This window comes from Melospiza melodia, chromosome 13, assembly GCF_035770615.1.
Source record: "Melospiza melodia melodia isolate bMelMel2 chromosome 13, bMelMel2.pri, whole genome shotgun sequence".
Lineage (NCBI taxonomy): Eukaryota > Metazoa > Chordata > Aves > Passeriformes > Passerellidae > Melospiza > Melospiza melodia.
Window position 1 is genome coordinate 3,441,298 of NC_086206.1, and position 16,337 is coordinate 3,457,634.

Here is a 16,337-nt window from a genome sequence, read left to right on the forward strand (position 1 = left end):
TACCACTGATATCTGCTTCAAGCCTTCTACTGCCCCAAAATTTTAAATTTGGGTTAGAAAACTGAATAAACACAGAATTAAGGGAAATAGATTTGGTGTTGTTCTGTTTCTGTGGTAGACATATTTATTTTCTTTGCAGCTAAAAGGACAAAAGGTCTTCCATTTTGTGCATCTAAAATACAGAATATGCAAGAAAGCAGGAACTAGGATCAGGATAATACAGCAAATTGTACACTTGTCAGTTAATCTGTTTTTTGCTTTCCTGAGATTGTTTCTGAAATGACTACAGGGAGCTTATACCTGCAGACAAATGTACATGAGAGAGGCAATGCTTTGATTTGGAGGCCTTGGTGCTTTTAAGGGAGGAACAGGATGAAGTAATTACGTGTACTTGTAGATACAGCTTGGTATCTGTTACATTGAAAGAAGATAATTGCTGTGTAGATACATGTTACCTTTATCTCTCCCACTGGCGGTCTCCTTCTCTCTCATGAGAAAAAGAAGTCTGCAGAAGAATTTCCAGAAGAGAAGATACTTATGGAACTGCTCTGCCAGTCCTCTTCAGCAACACTTGAGGATACCTGCAGAGGTGAAGCAATTCCAGCCCTGCAGTCCTGGAGGAGACAGACCCCCAGCAGCTTCTGTGGCAGCACTTTGGCTTTGGAGGTGAGGGACTGACACCTTTGCTGCTGGCTAAGAGCAGGGCCAGACTGGGACACAGGGCTCACTGGACTGCAGCATTATTGGGGATTTGGAGAGGAGCCACGAGCTGGAGATGCAGAGGATGCAGAATGCAGAGACCAGGCTTGGTTTATACACTCATGGAGCAGCTTCATCCTTGCACATTCATTCATCAGTTCCATTTAATGAGTGATACCTCTATAATGCCTCTAAAATACAATGAAATGGAAATGTATGGTGTTCCCAACAAACCAATGTCCTCTTCCTTCTGAAATGAACCTTCTGATCACAGCTGAAGTGTGTTGTGCTGCCAGGTCAGGAGGTCAGTACTCATAGTCTGCCTCATTTCTTTATTGGGTATGAAGAGGCACATGCAGTCAGGCTGATACTGCTTACCACCAGAGCAAAGGGGCTGTGTGTCTGGCAGCCTGACCCTCATGCAGTGTTTCTGTCCTTTATTCAGTGCACTAATGCTCTCTATTCCTTTGCTGCATGAAGGTTTGCAGGGTTGCAATCAGAACTTCATCGCATCAAGAGAAAGCGTAGCTCCTCCAGGTCTCTTAAATCAGAAGATATGTAGCTTCAGACTTCCTTAAAAGTACTAAGTGGGTGCACTGCTAACTGAGCTGGCCAAGTAAATGATGGATTTATGCAAATGCAGTGGTTGCTGACTGATTGCAATGGCATATACAGTGACTGTGTCCTGTGAGTGCAAGGAATTTTGGCCAGTGCCCTGTGCAGCTCCAAAGTATGAGCCCATAAACTGTGCTGGACAGAAGTGTGATTATCTGAAATATGTAAGAGAAGTGGAAGATGGAGCTATAAAAGAAATAAGATACATATATGGTGCATTAATCATAAGTGCTTGGACAGATGTTGTCTGTCTACCCCAGCACGTTCACAAAGCGCCTGTTGTGACTGGAATTTTACAGGGTCTGTCCCAAGCCATGTTTGTGCAGCACAGTGAATAGCTGCACTTTCAGTGAATAAGAAGAATGTAAAAAATGTTAAATAGTGTTTTATTGCAGATTTAGAATGAGAAATGACCTGTAAGCCTGCAGAGTGGTGTTAGTCAGAAATATTTTAAATAGTTGTGCCTGGCGAGGGCAGCCATTCAAATACAGTGTGTGCTGCCTGCCAGAAGATGGTGCTCTAAAACACACTCTGGAATTGCAGTTTTTAGAAGCTGCGATCAACTGCAAATGATAATTTTAAAATACAGGTCAGAACAGAGTGATTTGCAAACAAATCACCCAAGTCCAAATACATATTAATGCCCAAACTTCATATTCCAAAATGTTGGCTTGTACGTAAAAGTATTACAACACAAATTAACATACAGGATCCAAACATGCAAAACAAACCAATATAAACCCAATACAGCTACCACTTCAAAGCAAATCAAAGCTTCAGTCTCCCATCCCAACATATAAACACTTCTTTGCATAATTTTTTAATTAATTTCACAACTTGGGTTTTGTGTTTGTTTGGGTTTGGTTTTGTTTTTTCTTTTTTCATCAGGCTTAAAACAGACCAGAGATAAAAGAATAATCATTTATATTCCTTACCAAGAAATGGATCAATTTTAAAAGTGGAAAACAGGTGTAATTTCATTGATTTCTTAATGCTGGAGACAAAGAAATAAATTGCAAAAAAGCAGGTAGCATCCAGTTCAGTAGGCAAATCTGCAGAGCAGCTTCAGATTGCTCAGTTGATGAAGTGAGACAAAGAACTCCCTCCTGCATTGTGTCAGGTCTGATATAACACACACACACCACAACACAAGTCGGGGGATTTTTGCCATTGTCTTCGCCCGAGCTAAAGTTTCCTCGGGGAGTTCTCACACTGACAGCTTCCCTGCCCTGCTGGCAATGCACTGTTTGCAGCTGGGGGAGCAAAGGCCCAGCAGTGGCTCTCCCTGCCCCTGGCCCGGGTGGTGCTCCCTTGCAGACCCTGGCAATCACAAGGACCAGGAGAGCTCTGCCTGGGAGCCCTGGCCAGCTGATATTCACAGATCAATAATTCCACCTGGCTGTTTTGCTCCCTTTTTAAGTCTTAGACAATGGAGTTTATTTAACAGAAGCAGCTGGCTTTCCTTAATGTCTGATTTACTGAGATAACCTAAAATCTGGCATAAGGATAACCACACCAAACCATGACATGAGGTTCAGCTTTAATAACACTCCCACAACTCTTGTGCTCTTAGTTGCAGAAGTGTCAGTCTTTTTGCAGTATATACATGTTACTGCTGGTTGCTATAATTGAGCAAGTATTTTAAAAATTAGGTAGGGAGAAAACCACATCAGGATTGTTGAGCTGTAACTACCCAGTATTTTGGATTTTCACATACCTAACAGTGAAGAGAATGATAGGGGTAATCAGTACAGCAACAGCAGCTGTAACTCCACTCTTTGTTTGCACAGCCTGGTACAGATGGTCCTCTGTGAGCAATGCAGCAGTGCTCTGTGTGCTGTGTACCACTGCAGGCACGTTTACTCCACCCGTATGGCCCACACCTGGGGCTGTGCTGCACATAAATGTGAGTTTCCTCCTGTGTGTGACACAAGAACAGCTCCCTGGTGAAGAGGGGCCAGGAGCATTGCCCCTGCAGCAGGTACAAGATGGGAACACGGGACCAGGATGTTACTCACCAAGCGTAAGCTTTCTAACAGTACAAGTGAGTGATTTTTACCATTTGATCCACACTGCTTACTAAAAAGGGCTGTTTCCTTAGACTCCCCAGTGTGTTTTTCCATGAGTTCATACCCAACAAATTCCATGCTTTCATGACTCAAGTACCAATAGACTTAGTGCAGAAACCTGCTGGCAGCAGAAGCAGCACAGAAGCTGAGCAGCCTCAAAAGGCAGAGCAAGGGCAGATTTGTGGCTCAGAAGGACAGAGCTACAGAAGGACACTGTTGCTGTAAGTGTGAGCTGCAGCTTCAGCTCTGCAGCTCCTGCTGTAAGGATACCTGCCCAAAATGCTTCCTCACATAAGCACAGGGTCAGGGCTTCCCAGCATGTCCTAGCCGCTCTGTCAGATTAGTAATAAAGCTAGCAAATGTTGTAAGGTTAAATAAAAAACCAACCAGACAAACAAATGGAGAACAAAACAACAAAAAACAAACAAAAACCCCAAATAAGAAAGATGCCCTTAAAACAGAGTACATTTTCTTGACATGTGCTCTGATGGGCCAACCTCCCAAGCTGTGCATGAGCCTCTCCCAGTTTCCCAGGAAGACAACCTTACAAAAAAGGACACTAAGTGGTGCTAAGTTGGTAACAGGAGAGAACAGCCTCACACAGGCCCCAGGAATGACTGAAGGAGCTCTGCAGCAGTACTGGAGGGCAGCAGGTCATGAGGTGCCCACTGCCACAAACAAACTTCATCCCAGGTGGGGCAGGTGAAGCCTCAAGGTAAAGGTGGTCTCCATGTGCTCAGTGGGAGGGAGCTCTCTTTGTTCGTGGAAGGGATGTGTCCGTGTGGAAGGGACGTGTCCGTGTGGAAGGGACGTGTCCGTGTGGAAGGGATGTGTCCCATGTAGAAGGGACGTGTCCATGTGGAAGGGACGTGTCCATGTGGAAGGGATGTTTCTGTGTGGGAGGGACGCGTCTGTGTGGAAGGGATGTGTCTGTGTGGGAGGGATGTGTCTGTGTGGGAGGGATGTGTCCGTGTGGAAGGGATGTGTCCATGTGGAAGGGACGCGTCTGTGTGGAAGGGATGTGTCTGTGTGGGAGGGATGTGTCCGTGTGGAAGGGACGTGTCCGTGTGGAAGGGATGTTTCTGTGTGGAAGGGACGTGTCCGTGTGGAAGGGATGTGTCCCAGCAGAAGGGATGTTTCTGTGTGGAAGGGATGTGTCTGTGTGGAAGGGATGTGTCTGTGTGGAAGGGACGTGTCCGCGTGGAAGGGACGTGTCCGCGTGGAAGGGACGTGTCCGTGTGGCAGGAATGTGTCCGTGTGCCACGGCTGACAGCTCAGTGTCTGTGCTGACCACTTCACCGGGGTCTGTGGCTTGAGTGCTCCAGGGACTGGAGCTGCTGCTGTGATTCCCTCGCAGCTGGGGCACATTCCCCGGGCAGTGTTTGCTGCTCATCCCGGGAGCAGGAGCAGCGAGGGAGTGCACAGGACACCCTGCTGCACAGGTGCCTTCCACCATCACACACCTGCGGGCTGCAGCTGAAATGTAACTTGTTCCACAAGTACCACACGTGGTAACAGCTTGTTCAGGAGATGGGCAAAAAGTGCAATGAAAGACGTGAACGCAGAAAAGAGCACTTGATTCCCAAGAGTGGTGGTGTTTGCTTGTGTACGTCCACAGGGACGTGGACTGCCTCTGTCATGCCTAACAGGTTTGATTTTCAGGTCTTGCCCTGCACATTTACACGGTTTGTTGTATTTTTTTTTCTGCCACCCCTGCACACACAAGAAAACAGATTGCCAGTGAATTGCCCTCCACTGCTGGGGACCTTTTTGAGTACACAGTTACTTTTAACGTTTAATTAGGTCTGATAACAGAATAAAATGTTCTTGGCACAGCACAGTGCCTATAGCTCAAACCTGAGCCATATTTCTCTCCTCGCAGGGTGGTCAGCACCCAGCAGTGTAAGGACACCCGTCAGATACCTGTTGTTAGGGCTTTGTTAGCATTTCTGCCATCAACACAAATGATTGCCAGGGAGCTGCAGCTCAGTTGCAAAAAAACCCCAAAAAACAAAAAAACAAACCAACCAAACAAACAAAACCCTCAAAACCCCCACAAAACTGTAGGCTACGGTTTAGCACCGGGGGTCTCGTTCACTTGCCGTTTTGAGGGGTTGTTTTCTGACATCCCTCCCCGTGAGCACACAGATGTAAATCGCAAGCGGCGCCGGGGTGTTCGTCACCGATCAACAGATGAAGCTCTTGCAGTCACACGCACAGTAGCTGCTTTTTTACACTCCCGTCAGCTCACAGATTGCTTTAGGCCACAATATGTTTATCATATGTCTTAGCGCTGCCTTTTTTTTTTTTTTTTTAAGACTTAATAAATAACTGGCAACAACCCTCAGCTGCCGTGCTACAAGCACAAGTCCTTTCAGCGGAGGCACCTGGCCGGCGCTGGGGACTCCGCACAGGTGCGGGGCTGCTCCCGCCCTCGGCCCCCGCAGGATGCCGGTGTCGGTGAGGGCAGTCCCGGCCGCAGGTGGGGCAGAGCCGCCCCTTCCCCACGCGGGACGAGGCCGCGGCTCCTGCCGGGAACTTCCAGCGAGGGGCGCGGGCGGCGGAGCCCCCCCGTGCCGGGATCCCGAGCGCTCCGAGCCCCGGCGGGGACCCCCGGCTCGGTGACAGCCCCGCGGCACCGCCCGCCGCCAGCCCCGGGCCGGGCGCGGCCGGCCCAGCCGAGGAGGGAGCTGCCGACCCCGCCGCCGAGCAGCGCCGCGGCCGCCCTCTCCCTGACTGACTCGGGGAAAATCATTGTTTGGCTCCGGCATTAGCTACATTCCAGCGGGACGCAGCGCCCAGTCTCCTTCCTCGCATTCCTGCCCCACACAAAGGAGTCCCTGCCTCGCCGCGCCCCGCGCCGCGCTCGCCGCTCCGCAGAGCCCCTCCGGCCCGGCCGCCGCCTTCGCCCCCGCCCGGGGGTGCGGGCGGGCCGCGGCCCCAACGCGGGGCGGCCGCCGGGGGCGGCGGGGGCAGGGACCCGCCGAGCGCAAATTCCTCCGCGCAGCGCGCCATTGACTGGACCGAGCAACTTATTTAAGGCTGGAAAGTGACACAGGGGCGCCTCGTCTGCGCCGGCCGCGCTCCGCCGGGCAGCCCGGCCGCACCGAGCCCAGCGCCGCGGCGGGGATGCCGCCCGGGTGACCGCCCCGAGCCCGAGCCCGGCCGCCGCCTCGCCGCTCTCCGGACGAGGAGCCGCGTCCGCCGCTACCCCGCCAGGACCGCGGGAAGGGGCTTTCTTTTGGGGTGCTTTTTGTGTTGCCGGATTTGGGAATTTTCTTCTTTTTGGTTTTTGGTTTTTTTTTTTTTTTTTTTTTTTTTTTTAACTCTTCTTTCCCCGCTCCGGGCTGCGCTTTCGCGGAGAGTTCACCGCCCTTCCCCGCCCCGCGTCGCCGGGCTCCGGCAGAGCATGGAGAAGTACGAGGAGGACATGGCACTGAAGGCCACCAAGTTCATGGAGGACCTGTCCCTGTACGATCCCTGCCCGGAGGGTCCGTACGGCCGGGGCGGCCGCCGGGACCTGGTGCTGCACCCCGACCTGGAGGAGACCAAGCGGGTCATCGCCGCCCACATGACGGCGGAGCAGCGGGGCCGGAAGATGAACGGCACCGCCGCGCCGCCGCCGCCGCCCGCCGAAGGCTTCCCCGCCGCCGCCCCCTGCGGCAAAGCCGCCCCGCTCCGCGCCAACGGCCGCGCCGCCGCCGAGCCGCCGCCGGGAGCGGGCCCGCCGTGCTGCGAGGAGGGGCTGTGCACCCGCTCCGAGGTGGCGCTGCCCTGCTACAGCGGCTTCGCCGACAAGGGCAAGCGCTACTCGGCCGAGGGCTACCGCTACGCCGCGGGCAGCGCCTACGAGGGCGGCTACGTGGCCAAGGGCGGCGGGCGGGCGCCCGGCGGCCCGGACGGCAAGTTCGGCGCCGCCAGTCCCCGGGCCAGCCTGGCCGCCGCCTCGCCGGGCCCCGCGGCCGAGCACGGCAAGTTCTCCAGCCCGCGCTCCAGCCTGGGCGGCGCGGTCGCGCTGCCCTACGAGAAGTTCTCCAGCCCCCGCTCCAGCCTGGTGGTGCCCGGGCAGGACAAGTACGGCAGCCCCCGCGCCAGCCTGGTGCAGTACGACGGAGCCGCCCTCAGCCCCCGCTCCAGCTACGCCAGCACGGCCAGCGACACCAGCAAACACTCCAGCCCCCGCGCCAGCCTCACCGGCTACGACGGAGGCGGCAGCAAGCCCAGCAGCAACCGCACCAGCGGCATCAGCATGGGCTACGACCAGCGCCACGCCAGCCCCCGCTCCAGCACCGCCAGCCAGCACTCCTGCACCGCCAGCCCCCGCTCCAGCTACTCGGACTCCAGGTACGGCCCGCCGGGCAGCGCCGAGCCCGAGGGGGCGGGCGGCACCGGGCTCGCCCTGGCCAGCCCCCGCTCCAGCCTGTGCGGCCCCGAGGGCCGCGGCTCGGCCGGCCCCGCCGTGGTCAGCCCCCGCTCCAGCATCTCCAGCCAGAGCTCGCGGAGCTCCCGCGGCTCCATGAGCGCCTACCCCGAGCTGCAGCTGCCGTCGCCCCGCTCGTCCCTGCTGGGGCCCGGCCTGCCCGAGGACGGCGCCGTGCCCGAGCTGGGGGACGTGTACCACCGCATCCATGCCCAGTCCCCGCCGCGGCACGACCCGCAGCACCCGGGCGGCGCCCCCGAGCCGCCGCCCCCCTACGCCTACAGCCCCACCAAAGGCTCCGCTTCGGCTCCCAAATTCAAGCTCCCCTACCAGGTGACGCCGTGCCGGGAGAGCGGCCCCAGCCAGGCGGAGAGGCGGCTGGAGGCGCTGACGCTGGAGCTGGAGAAGGAGCTGGAGATGCACATGAAGAAGGAGTACTTCGGTGAGTGGGGCGGGGGGAGCGGGCGGCTGGAGGGCGGCGGTGCGCGGGGCCTGCCGAGCCGGGAGAAGGCGGGAGCGCCGTGCCCGGGGCTGCTCTGGACCAGGTGCCTGCTGGAGTCTCACATGGCCACAGACCCTGTGTGCTGTCCGAAGCGCTTGCAGCGTAGTTCACTCCCGGTATGTGAACTCTATCCCGTCTGTTCCTAACGCGCCGTGCCGGGATGTGTGCTGCTTCCCTTTCCACGTGCGGCTGGGAGATGAGTGCCTGAAGTGTGGGAGAGCTGCTTGTGCACCGGGGCTTGCAGTGACTCTCGTTTGTCTCCCTTCCTCACGGGCTGCTGAAGCTTCTCTGCTAGCCTCCAGCATCCCAGAGGATGTGGTGTTTGCGATCCTCAGTCTGTGGTAACTTTTGTAAATGATGAGTATGGCTGGAGGAGCAGTCCTTAGTGCCTGGTTCAATGAAATCTTTGTGTGAATTTAGAGTACCTGTGGCAGCCCAGCGTTGTTCCTGCCCCGTGAGGCCTCGCAGGGTCTGCTCAGCACACAGGGGCATCCCTGGGACCGCAGGGAAGTTTGGAGCAGAGGAGCCTTCGGCCCTTGCTGAGGTTAAGTCAGCCTGTTGGTCACCTGAATTTTTGTTGCTTTTTTTATGAAAGAAAAGTAACTTGAAATGTGCATGTTCTTAAAATGTGGATGAGTGCACTTGTTTTATAGCCACAGTAGTTAGGATTACGCTCCTCTGCCTTTACTTTGTTCTGGATGGCAAAGGCTAAAAACCCCTGTGAGATGCTGATCTCGGGGTGTGCAGATGCTGCCCTGGCTCTCCTGCACAGGTCGGGCAGCCTCGGGAGCAGCTCGATCGTTCCCTGCCGGAGCGTGGGGATGTCGGAGCTCCTGCGGGGCAGGGAGGGAGAGGCCTGGGAAGGTGGGGATGAGCCAGCCCCATCCGAGGCCTTTGAGGGAATGGTGATCTCCGTGCTTTGTGTGCGTTCCCGGTGAGGACGGAGCCGTGTGTCACCATCCCTGGCTCGGTCGGTGCTTTAGCGCAGCACCGGGTGCTCTGCAGGGAGGGAAGGAGCTCCAGGGCTGCCTTCATTGTCTGGGAGAGAGACCTGGGCCGGCCGGTGCAGGTAGCTAAGTGAGCAGCAGCCTCTCTAGCAGGAAAACCTCTCTGTAAACTGCAGCGCCAGAGTTTCTCCAGGCTTTTGTGCCCAGACAAAGGAGGCTGAATGCAGCGCTTACTGCCTTCCCTCATCCGTCCTGGGCTGATAAGGAAGCTGATGGATCGCCGAGGGATGTTTGCAGTGCTGGCACCTGGCTCGGTGCTGGGGGCAGCTGTGGCTCCCTTCGGAGGGTGCAGGAGGTGTGTGGGGCTTGTAGCACACGAACCGCGGCAGGAAATGTTACCCTCGACATTCCCAGGGTCAGGAACAAAATGTAAGAGTAAGAACAAGTTACCTGTGCTGAGCCTCTGGGAGGGGTTTCCAGTGGCCTGGGAAAGCTGAGGGTGCCATCAGGGGCTCCAGGAGCAGACTGGGGATAGATTTTTGTGTTTCTCAGAGTTTGGCTGTTGGAGATGCTCTCAGCCTCGGGGGGATGCTCCCAGTGCAGGATGAGCAGTGCCTGGGCCTGGGCAGCCTCTGTGCTGCTCTGGAGGCTCCTGCTGTGGCAGCACCGAGGAGCACTGCTGTGACTTCCACCCTGGAAGCAGATGAAACCCAGAAAACTGGGCTGCTTTGGAAGAGAAAGTTGATTTCTGCGAGCTGCTGAGGTTTTGATAAATCCTGGTGGATTTGAGCCCATCTTTTTGGTTTGGATGATCCATGTGGGTGAATGCTGGGTTTTGACTGAGCCAGTGCATGAGAGGCTGACAGGGCTGACCACAGCCCTGGGTGAGAGTGAGAACAGAACAGGGAGAAGTCTGGTTTTAGTTTGACTTTGAGGGTGCCATAATAAAAGGAAGCAAGGAAAATGCCTTGATTTCACTGCAGTTTGCACATGCTGCAGCTGTGAAGTGTCTGCACGGCACTGGTGAGTGGCACTCCTGAGACAGTGGTAGGTGCTCTTTGGTGCCTGTGGAGAGCAGAAGTGTCGAGCCAATGGTCCAGCAAGGTAGAGGGGACAGAGATGTTTTACTGCTTTTTAATTAGATGAACTCAATTGTCTTATGAGTAAATGCTGATATGAGGACACCAGGTATTTGCTGTGCTCTGTGTCCTGTCATCATGTTGTCGTTGCCTGCCCCCACACCCCCAGTAAAATTAAAAATGGAGCCGTGTGCTATTTTGGAACTGAGGTGAAGGGACCGGCCAGCTCTGCTTGGAGCAGGAGCAGCCCTACCCTGCCTCCATGCTGGCTGTGGGTCACTTTGTGAGAGTGTGGTGCTGGCAGGCCCTGGCTGCTTTCCCACCCCTCCGTCTCTGCTTTGGGAGGGAGCCATAGTTTGGGACAGATAAACATGAGATGGGGAGAAATGCAGGGTCTGATCTGCAGAGAGGCTCTGGGGGAGCCAGGCCAGGCAGGGTGCAGCCCTCAGGTGTGGTGCACTCCCAGCTGTCTGCCCGTGCTGCTCTGCAGGCTGGCAGTGCTGTGCCGGGAGCTTTGTTTTACTGCTCCAGCTTCTCCACCCTCCCCTTCCCTCTGCCAGGCTGCAGTGCATCTGGAGAGAGAAGGAAGGTGCCCCCTCCTACCCTTGGTTTAATCTGAGTAGAGATGCCAGTGCTGCCAAAAGCAGGGCTCTGCATCTGCCCGGTTGCACAGGTGAGCACAGCACCATTCCAGCTCCCCGGGCTCCCACCAACACCTTGCAGCCACCTGCACTCACTGATCTGACAGAAACCAAGCCTGCAGAGGAGGAGGGAGAAGAGGGAAGGTTGTTTGGCGCTGGATTGGTGAGCTGCTCCAGCTCATCCTTGTCAAAGAGATGGCTGGGGCTGACCCAAGGGTGCAGACAGACCCTTCCTTTGGCAGCAGCTGAATTGGGTGAAGCTGTGAGACTTTGTTCCCTTGTAGCTGCTTCCTGTGCATTCCCTGTCCAAACCTCTTCCTCCTCAACCCTCTGAGACCCCCTGTATGGCAGTTTGGGAAATGTGCTTGGTTTAGTGGCAGATGCTGGGAAGTAAGGTAATAAAAAAATACTTTCACTCATTTTCATAACTCTTTTGAGCTGAACATTGGTATGAGGTGAGGTAAAAGTTGTTTCAGGCATGTTTTTTTAAATGGAATGTTCATCCTGAGGTGTCAGCAGGACATTCGTGGGTGTTGGAAAGTCATAAGCTCAAGCACTGCCTTAAAATCTGGTTTCTTTGCAGAATACTTGTCTGATGTCTAGGTGTTGGAAAAAAGTGTGAAGTTAAAGTTGTATTTTGGCACACCCATCCAAATCATGCATCCCTGTGGGACTGTATGACAATATGATTGTAAACCTGTGGCTTGTCACCTGCCAGGCAGGGAAAGGTCCGTGTTGAGCACTTGGGCCGTTTGGCGGCTATTTCTGCAGCAGATCTCTGTGCTGGGGTGGTGCCAGCAGTGCAGGGGGGCTGCAGGGGTGCAGTCAGACTCTGCTGCAGGGGTGCAGTCCCTGCTGGCAGCCCCTGCTGTGCTGCAGCCATCCCCAGGCAGGGCTCTGCTCACCTTGGCCATGGGGATGGAATCCAGCCCCAGAAGCAGGGGTGTCTCAGGGCGGACACAAAGCCTGGATTAATTCTGTTAATAAGGCACTCCTCAGCTTGGCACAGCCCTGGTGAGTGGCCTTGACTTTTGGGAGCTCTCTCTTCCCAGAAAGCCATCCAGCAGAACCAGCACATGTTTGCTGGAGCAGCACCAAGAAGCAGTGCTGATAACATGGTGCTGAAAAGCCTCTGGCTTGGCAGGGGAGGGAAGGGAAGACTGGGTGAAGGGAGGAAAAAAATCTCTAGGCCCATCCAGGCCCTCTGTGCCCTTTTTGTGCATAGTCATCCATGTAAATCTGGATTTGAGCCCTGCAATATGCTCATGAATTCAGAGCTGTATGTTTGTGCTTGTTCTGTGTGTGCAGGTTGATGTGATGGAAGGGTGTTTATGCAAGTGAGATCAAAATTAAGACAGGTAACAGTGGTAAGTCTCTAAAAGCTGTATTGCACAGAGATTAAATTTGAAAATTTGAATGAAATTTAGATGAGCTTGCAGTTGGTGAGCAGAACACTTGAGAGATTTGCTATGGAGTTGTTTCCAGTATTAGGAATTCCTGAAGGTTTCTCTGTGAAATATCTATTCTTTCCATCCCATTTCCATCAAGTAAAGGTGTAATGATTGATACATCATATCATTTGGGGGGATAAGCAGTTTACTGTCTGGGAATTACTTTCTATTTCTCTTTTGCTGGGCTTAGAAATTCACCCAGTGTTGGCAAGCAGTTGATGTCCTTCAGCATTTGCAGTTGGGGCTGCCCGGACAAAAAATAACCTTTGATAGGCAAACACTTAAACAGAAATGAACTCCCATGGTGGGGTCCCCGCAGTGCTCAAACAGGCTGTGTACCTCAGAGTTCTGCTTTTTTATGATCTCCCCACTACAGCTGGAAAATGCATTGCTGAAGCTGATTTGAGAGTGGTCAGGCTTTTCTGGCCAAGGGGCAGGAAAGGCTCCAAGGAGGTTTGTGCTCAGGGGAAGGGGCAGAGGAGCTGCCCTGGAGCTGCTGGGGTCCCTGTGGGGTGGCAGCATCCTCGTGAGCCTGTCCCTGAATAGGGCAAGGAAATCATGGTCAGAGTGATAAAATGTGTAGCTGGAACATCATCCAAAGGGAGGAAGGAGTTGGAAGGTGGGGGGACAGAAAGTAGAAGGAATTACATGGAAAATGCATGGGGTAACACAAGTGTACAGAGCTGGGAAAAGGAAATTTTGTCTGTGGCATTGAATGTGCTATGAAGAGAGTCCTTGTGACGCTCCTTGAAGTTGGGAATTGATATAATAACAGCAGGGGAGAGTTGTGGAGTGTGTGAGTGGTTTTGTTTTATTAGGTATACTAGATAACGTAACATGTACAATTAACGTGAAATGGGAATTTGGATGGCTGTAACTTGGATGGCAGCCTGTGCTATGAATGGGGACAAACATTTTCTTGTCTTCAGTTGCAGGACACTTGGCTGTGGATGGGATATTGTTTCATAGCAAATGGTCTTTCTGTTTCTTTTTGTTTCTCATGCTTTTACTCTGATGAAAGTAGCGTTAAAGTAGTGTTAAAAGCACTGTGTGTAAGAGGGCAAGGAGAAAACCCTTCTTCCAAAGAACTGGCACGTGTTTGATTGAGGTGAGGTTCCAGAAAAGAGGTTTGTGCCTGCAGGACAAGGGCTGGTGCAGGTGTCAGCATTGCTGTGCTGGTTTGTCCCTGAAGCTGTCTAGTTTTTACATCTAAAATGTGTGAATGGTACAAGTTTGTGTGCTGCCACTGATGGCTTCATGGCAGCAGGTCTAGGCTGAAATCCTTAATATCCACAGTTAATGAATTAGGATGTAAATGGCTCTTGGCTGTGTGGATATTGGGTGCTAGAAAACACTCTCAAAGGAAGAGACTTTGCCTAATCCCAAAGTGAATATTTTTTAAAAATGCTAAAATTATTATTAAAAAAATGTCCCAAACTTGGCAAAGTAGTTTTCAGGTGTGTGATAGGATTGTTCAGCAATGGAAAGAAAATAAACTGGCAGTGATAAGCCAGGTAGTTTTACTAGGATCAGAACATTTATGCAGGTATTTAATAAGCTCTACACTCGGCCTTCTACCTACTTCATGTGCCCCAAATATCCCAGGACAACTCCACAGCATTTTGGCAGAGTCTGGTTGATTGTTGGTGTAATTGTTAAATAGTTACTATGATTGTTAAATAATTTCCTGTTCTGTGGCTGGAGAAACTGAATGTGTTAGAGTGTGATGTGGTGGTTGATTTTTGTGCCCATCTTGGACAAAGTGCCTCCTCTGGGACAGGGATGTGTGAAATAGAGCAAAGCAGGAGCAGCCAGAGGATGGATGCAGGAATGAGCATGGTGTCTGTAAGCTTTGTTAGGAGTTTGGGAGGGCTCCCTTTGGAGGGCTCTGTTCGGGTCCTGGCAGGACCATCCTCCCTGGGGCTGTGCTGTGGCATTGCCTGGAGCTGCTCCAGGGCTGTGACAGCTCCTGGGGCTCCAGCAGGATTCCTGCTGGCTTGTTAACTTCAGCTCTGAACAAAATCAGCAAATGTGCCAGTGATCAACCAATAAATGTGCTGTTTGGCTGGACTTCTCTGTGACTTTTCAATGTGCCTGTGTGGGTGCTTTCTCTGGAAGTGAGTTTTCTGCTTTTTTTTTTTTTTTTCTTTTTTTTTTTTTTTTTCCACTGGAGCAGATAGCTCCATTCTGTGGTATGTGTTATCTCTCCTTGTTAACCTCACTGGGTTGTTCTGGCTGCCTGTCAGCATAGCCCTGCTTGTTACTGTGCTGAGACTGAGCACACAAAGCAGCCAAGCCAGTCATGTATCTCTTCCAGCTGGAGTATTTCACATTGTCTGAATCTTCATTCCTTCTTTCTTGGAGCAGTTTTTACTAAATCTCCAAAGTCACATTTATGGTTTCAGCAAACTTTTAAGAAAAGGCCTGTGACTGATGAAGGGACAAACACTCAGTGATGCTCAGCTGAGATGTCCTGTGCACACAACATGGAGGGGCTTGCACAGGGACTCAGCTGAGGGTGAGGATATATTATATATATAGGATGATATATGTGTTATTTATTATATATATATATAGGGTTATATGTGTTATTTATTATATATAGGGTTATATATATTATTGTATATATAGGGTGATATATGTGTTATTTATTATATATATAAGGTTATATATGTGTGTTATTATTATATATATGTGTTATTTATTATATATATAAGGTTATAAGGTTATTTATTTTATAGATAGGGTTATGTATATAAATATATATATATTAAATATATATATAAATATATTAATATATAAATATATATAGAGAGGGTGACACTTATTTCCAAATCTGCAGTGAAGTGCATTTGGTGCCCTGTGAGGGTTGGTGTGTGTTTGGGAGTGAAGGGAAGGTAAAGTGTGTCAATATCAGAGCTTGTCATGAAGTAGGGAATGCATCAAATGGACAACCAGGAGGCATTTAATAGGTTACAAAAGGTCATGTCTCATGTGTAATATTGCTCTTTTAAGACTTTGGCGGAACAAAGCTTGTTTCAGTCCAGAATGTATTTATAGTTTTTTGGAAAAGTAGATGGCTGTTGTGGAAGAACTGCTAGGGGACTTTCATTGTTTCCCAGCCATCCAAACATTTATTTAATTGGTGAGCTGTTTCACTGCTGACACCTCAGAACTCCTGGAAAGAGAAAACAAGATGTTTTCTTCCTTTAATGTGGTCACTTGGAAAAATGAGAAAATTTCAAAGTTAAAATAAAGAGAAGCAAAAAGCCATTCCTAAATGCAGCTTGACAGTTGTGCGTGTTTAGATGCTCCAGCTGGCTTGGATCATATTTCCTGTGGTCTGAGGAGAGCCCGTGGCCTCTCCCAGGCATGGGAAATACCCTCTTGTTCTGGTGGTCACGGCACAAACCTTTCCCTGTGCTGCAGCTCATCCCCAGGGGGCTGGGCTGGGCTGGGCTGGGGGCTCCTGCTGCATTTCTGAGCCTCCCTCTGTGCTGGCCCTGCCCCAGGGGACACCAGGCAGGGCCACTCCTGGGTCAGGTGCTGCTGAGGGACACTCAGGGATGTCCCAAATCTCAGTGCGCTGATCTGAAGCTCCTTTAGTGTGGGTTGGGAACCTTTGGAATGGAGGGGTTTCTGACCAGGTGGGAGAGGTATGGTAGTGACTGTGATAAATCAAACCTGGGCTTGGCCGAACTGAGCCAGCCCAGGGCTCTGCTGCTGTGGCTGCTCTGCTCTCTTGCCCTTGTGGATGTGACATTGCCTTCAGTAGTGTTAGAGCAGGATCTTGGTTTTCTGTGTCTTGCTGGTGTGAAATTGCTGCTAAATCCATTTGTTTGGGTCAAATGTTGAATGACTGGACAATAATCACTGACGGAGTGGTTCTGAGCAAGGGGATAGTGACTGAACTT

General features: G+C 51.9%; 1 protein-coding gene across 2 annotated transcripts in view; it reads left to right on the top strand.

Moving 5' to 3' along the window:
• Positions 1 to 6,550: 6,550 nt before the first annotated feature.
• The window catches only part of WTIP (WT1 interacting protein), an 88,610-nt gene continuing 78,823 nt past the window's right edge, over positions 6,551 to 16,337 (top strand). Inside the window, exon 1 of one of the 2 annotated variants that reach the window (XM_063167629.1) lies at positions 6,551 to 8,245. In XM_063167629.1, coding sequence (XP_063023699.1) covers positions 6,793 to 8,245 — 1,453 coding nt within the window. In that variant the 5' untranslated portion in view covers positions 6,551 to 6,792. Of the gene's footprint in view, positions 8,246 to 8,294; positions 8,422 to 16,337 lie in introns of those variants that run through there. The other variant, XM_063167630.1, reaches the window with a different exon arrangement.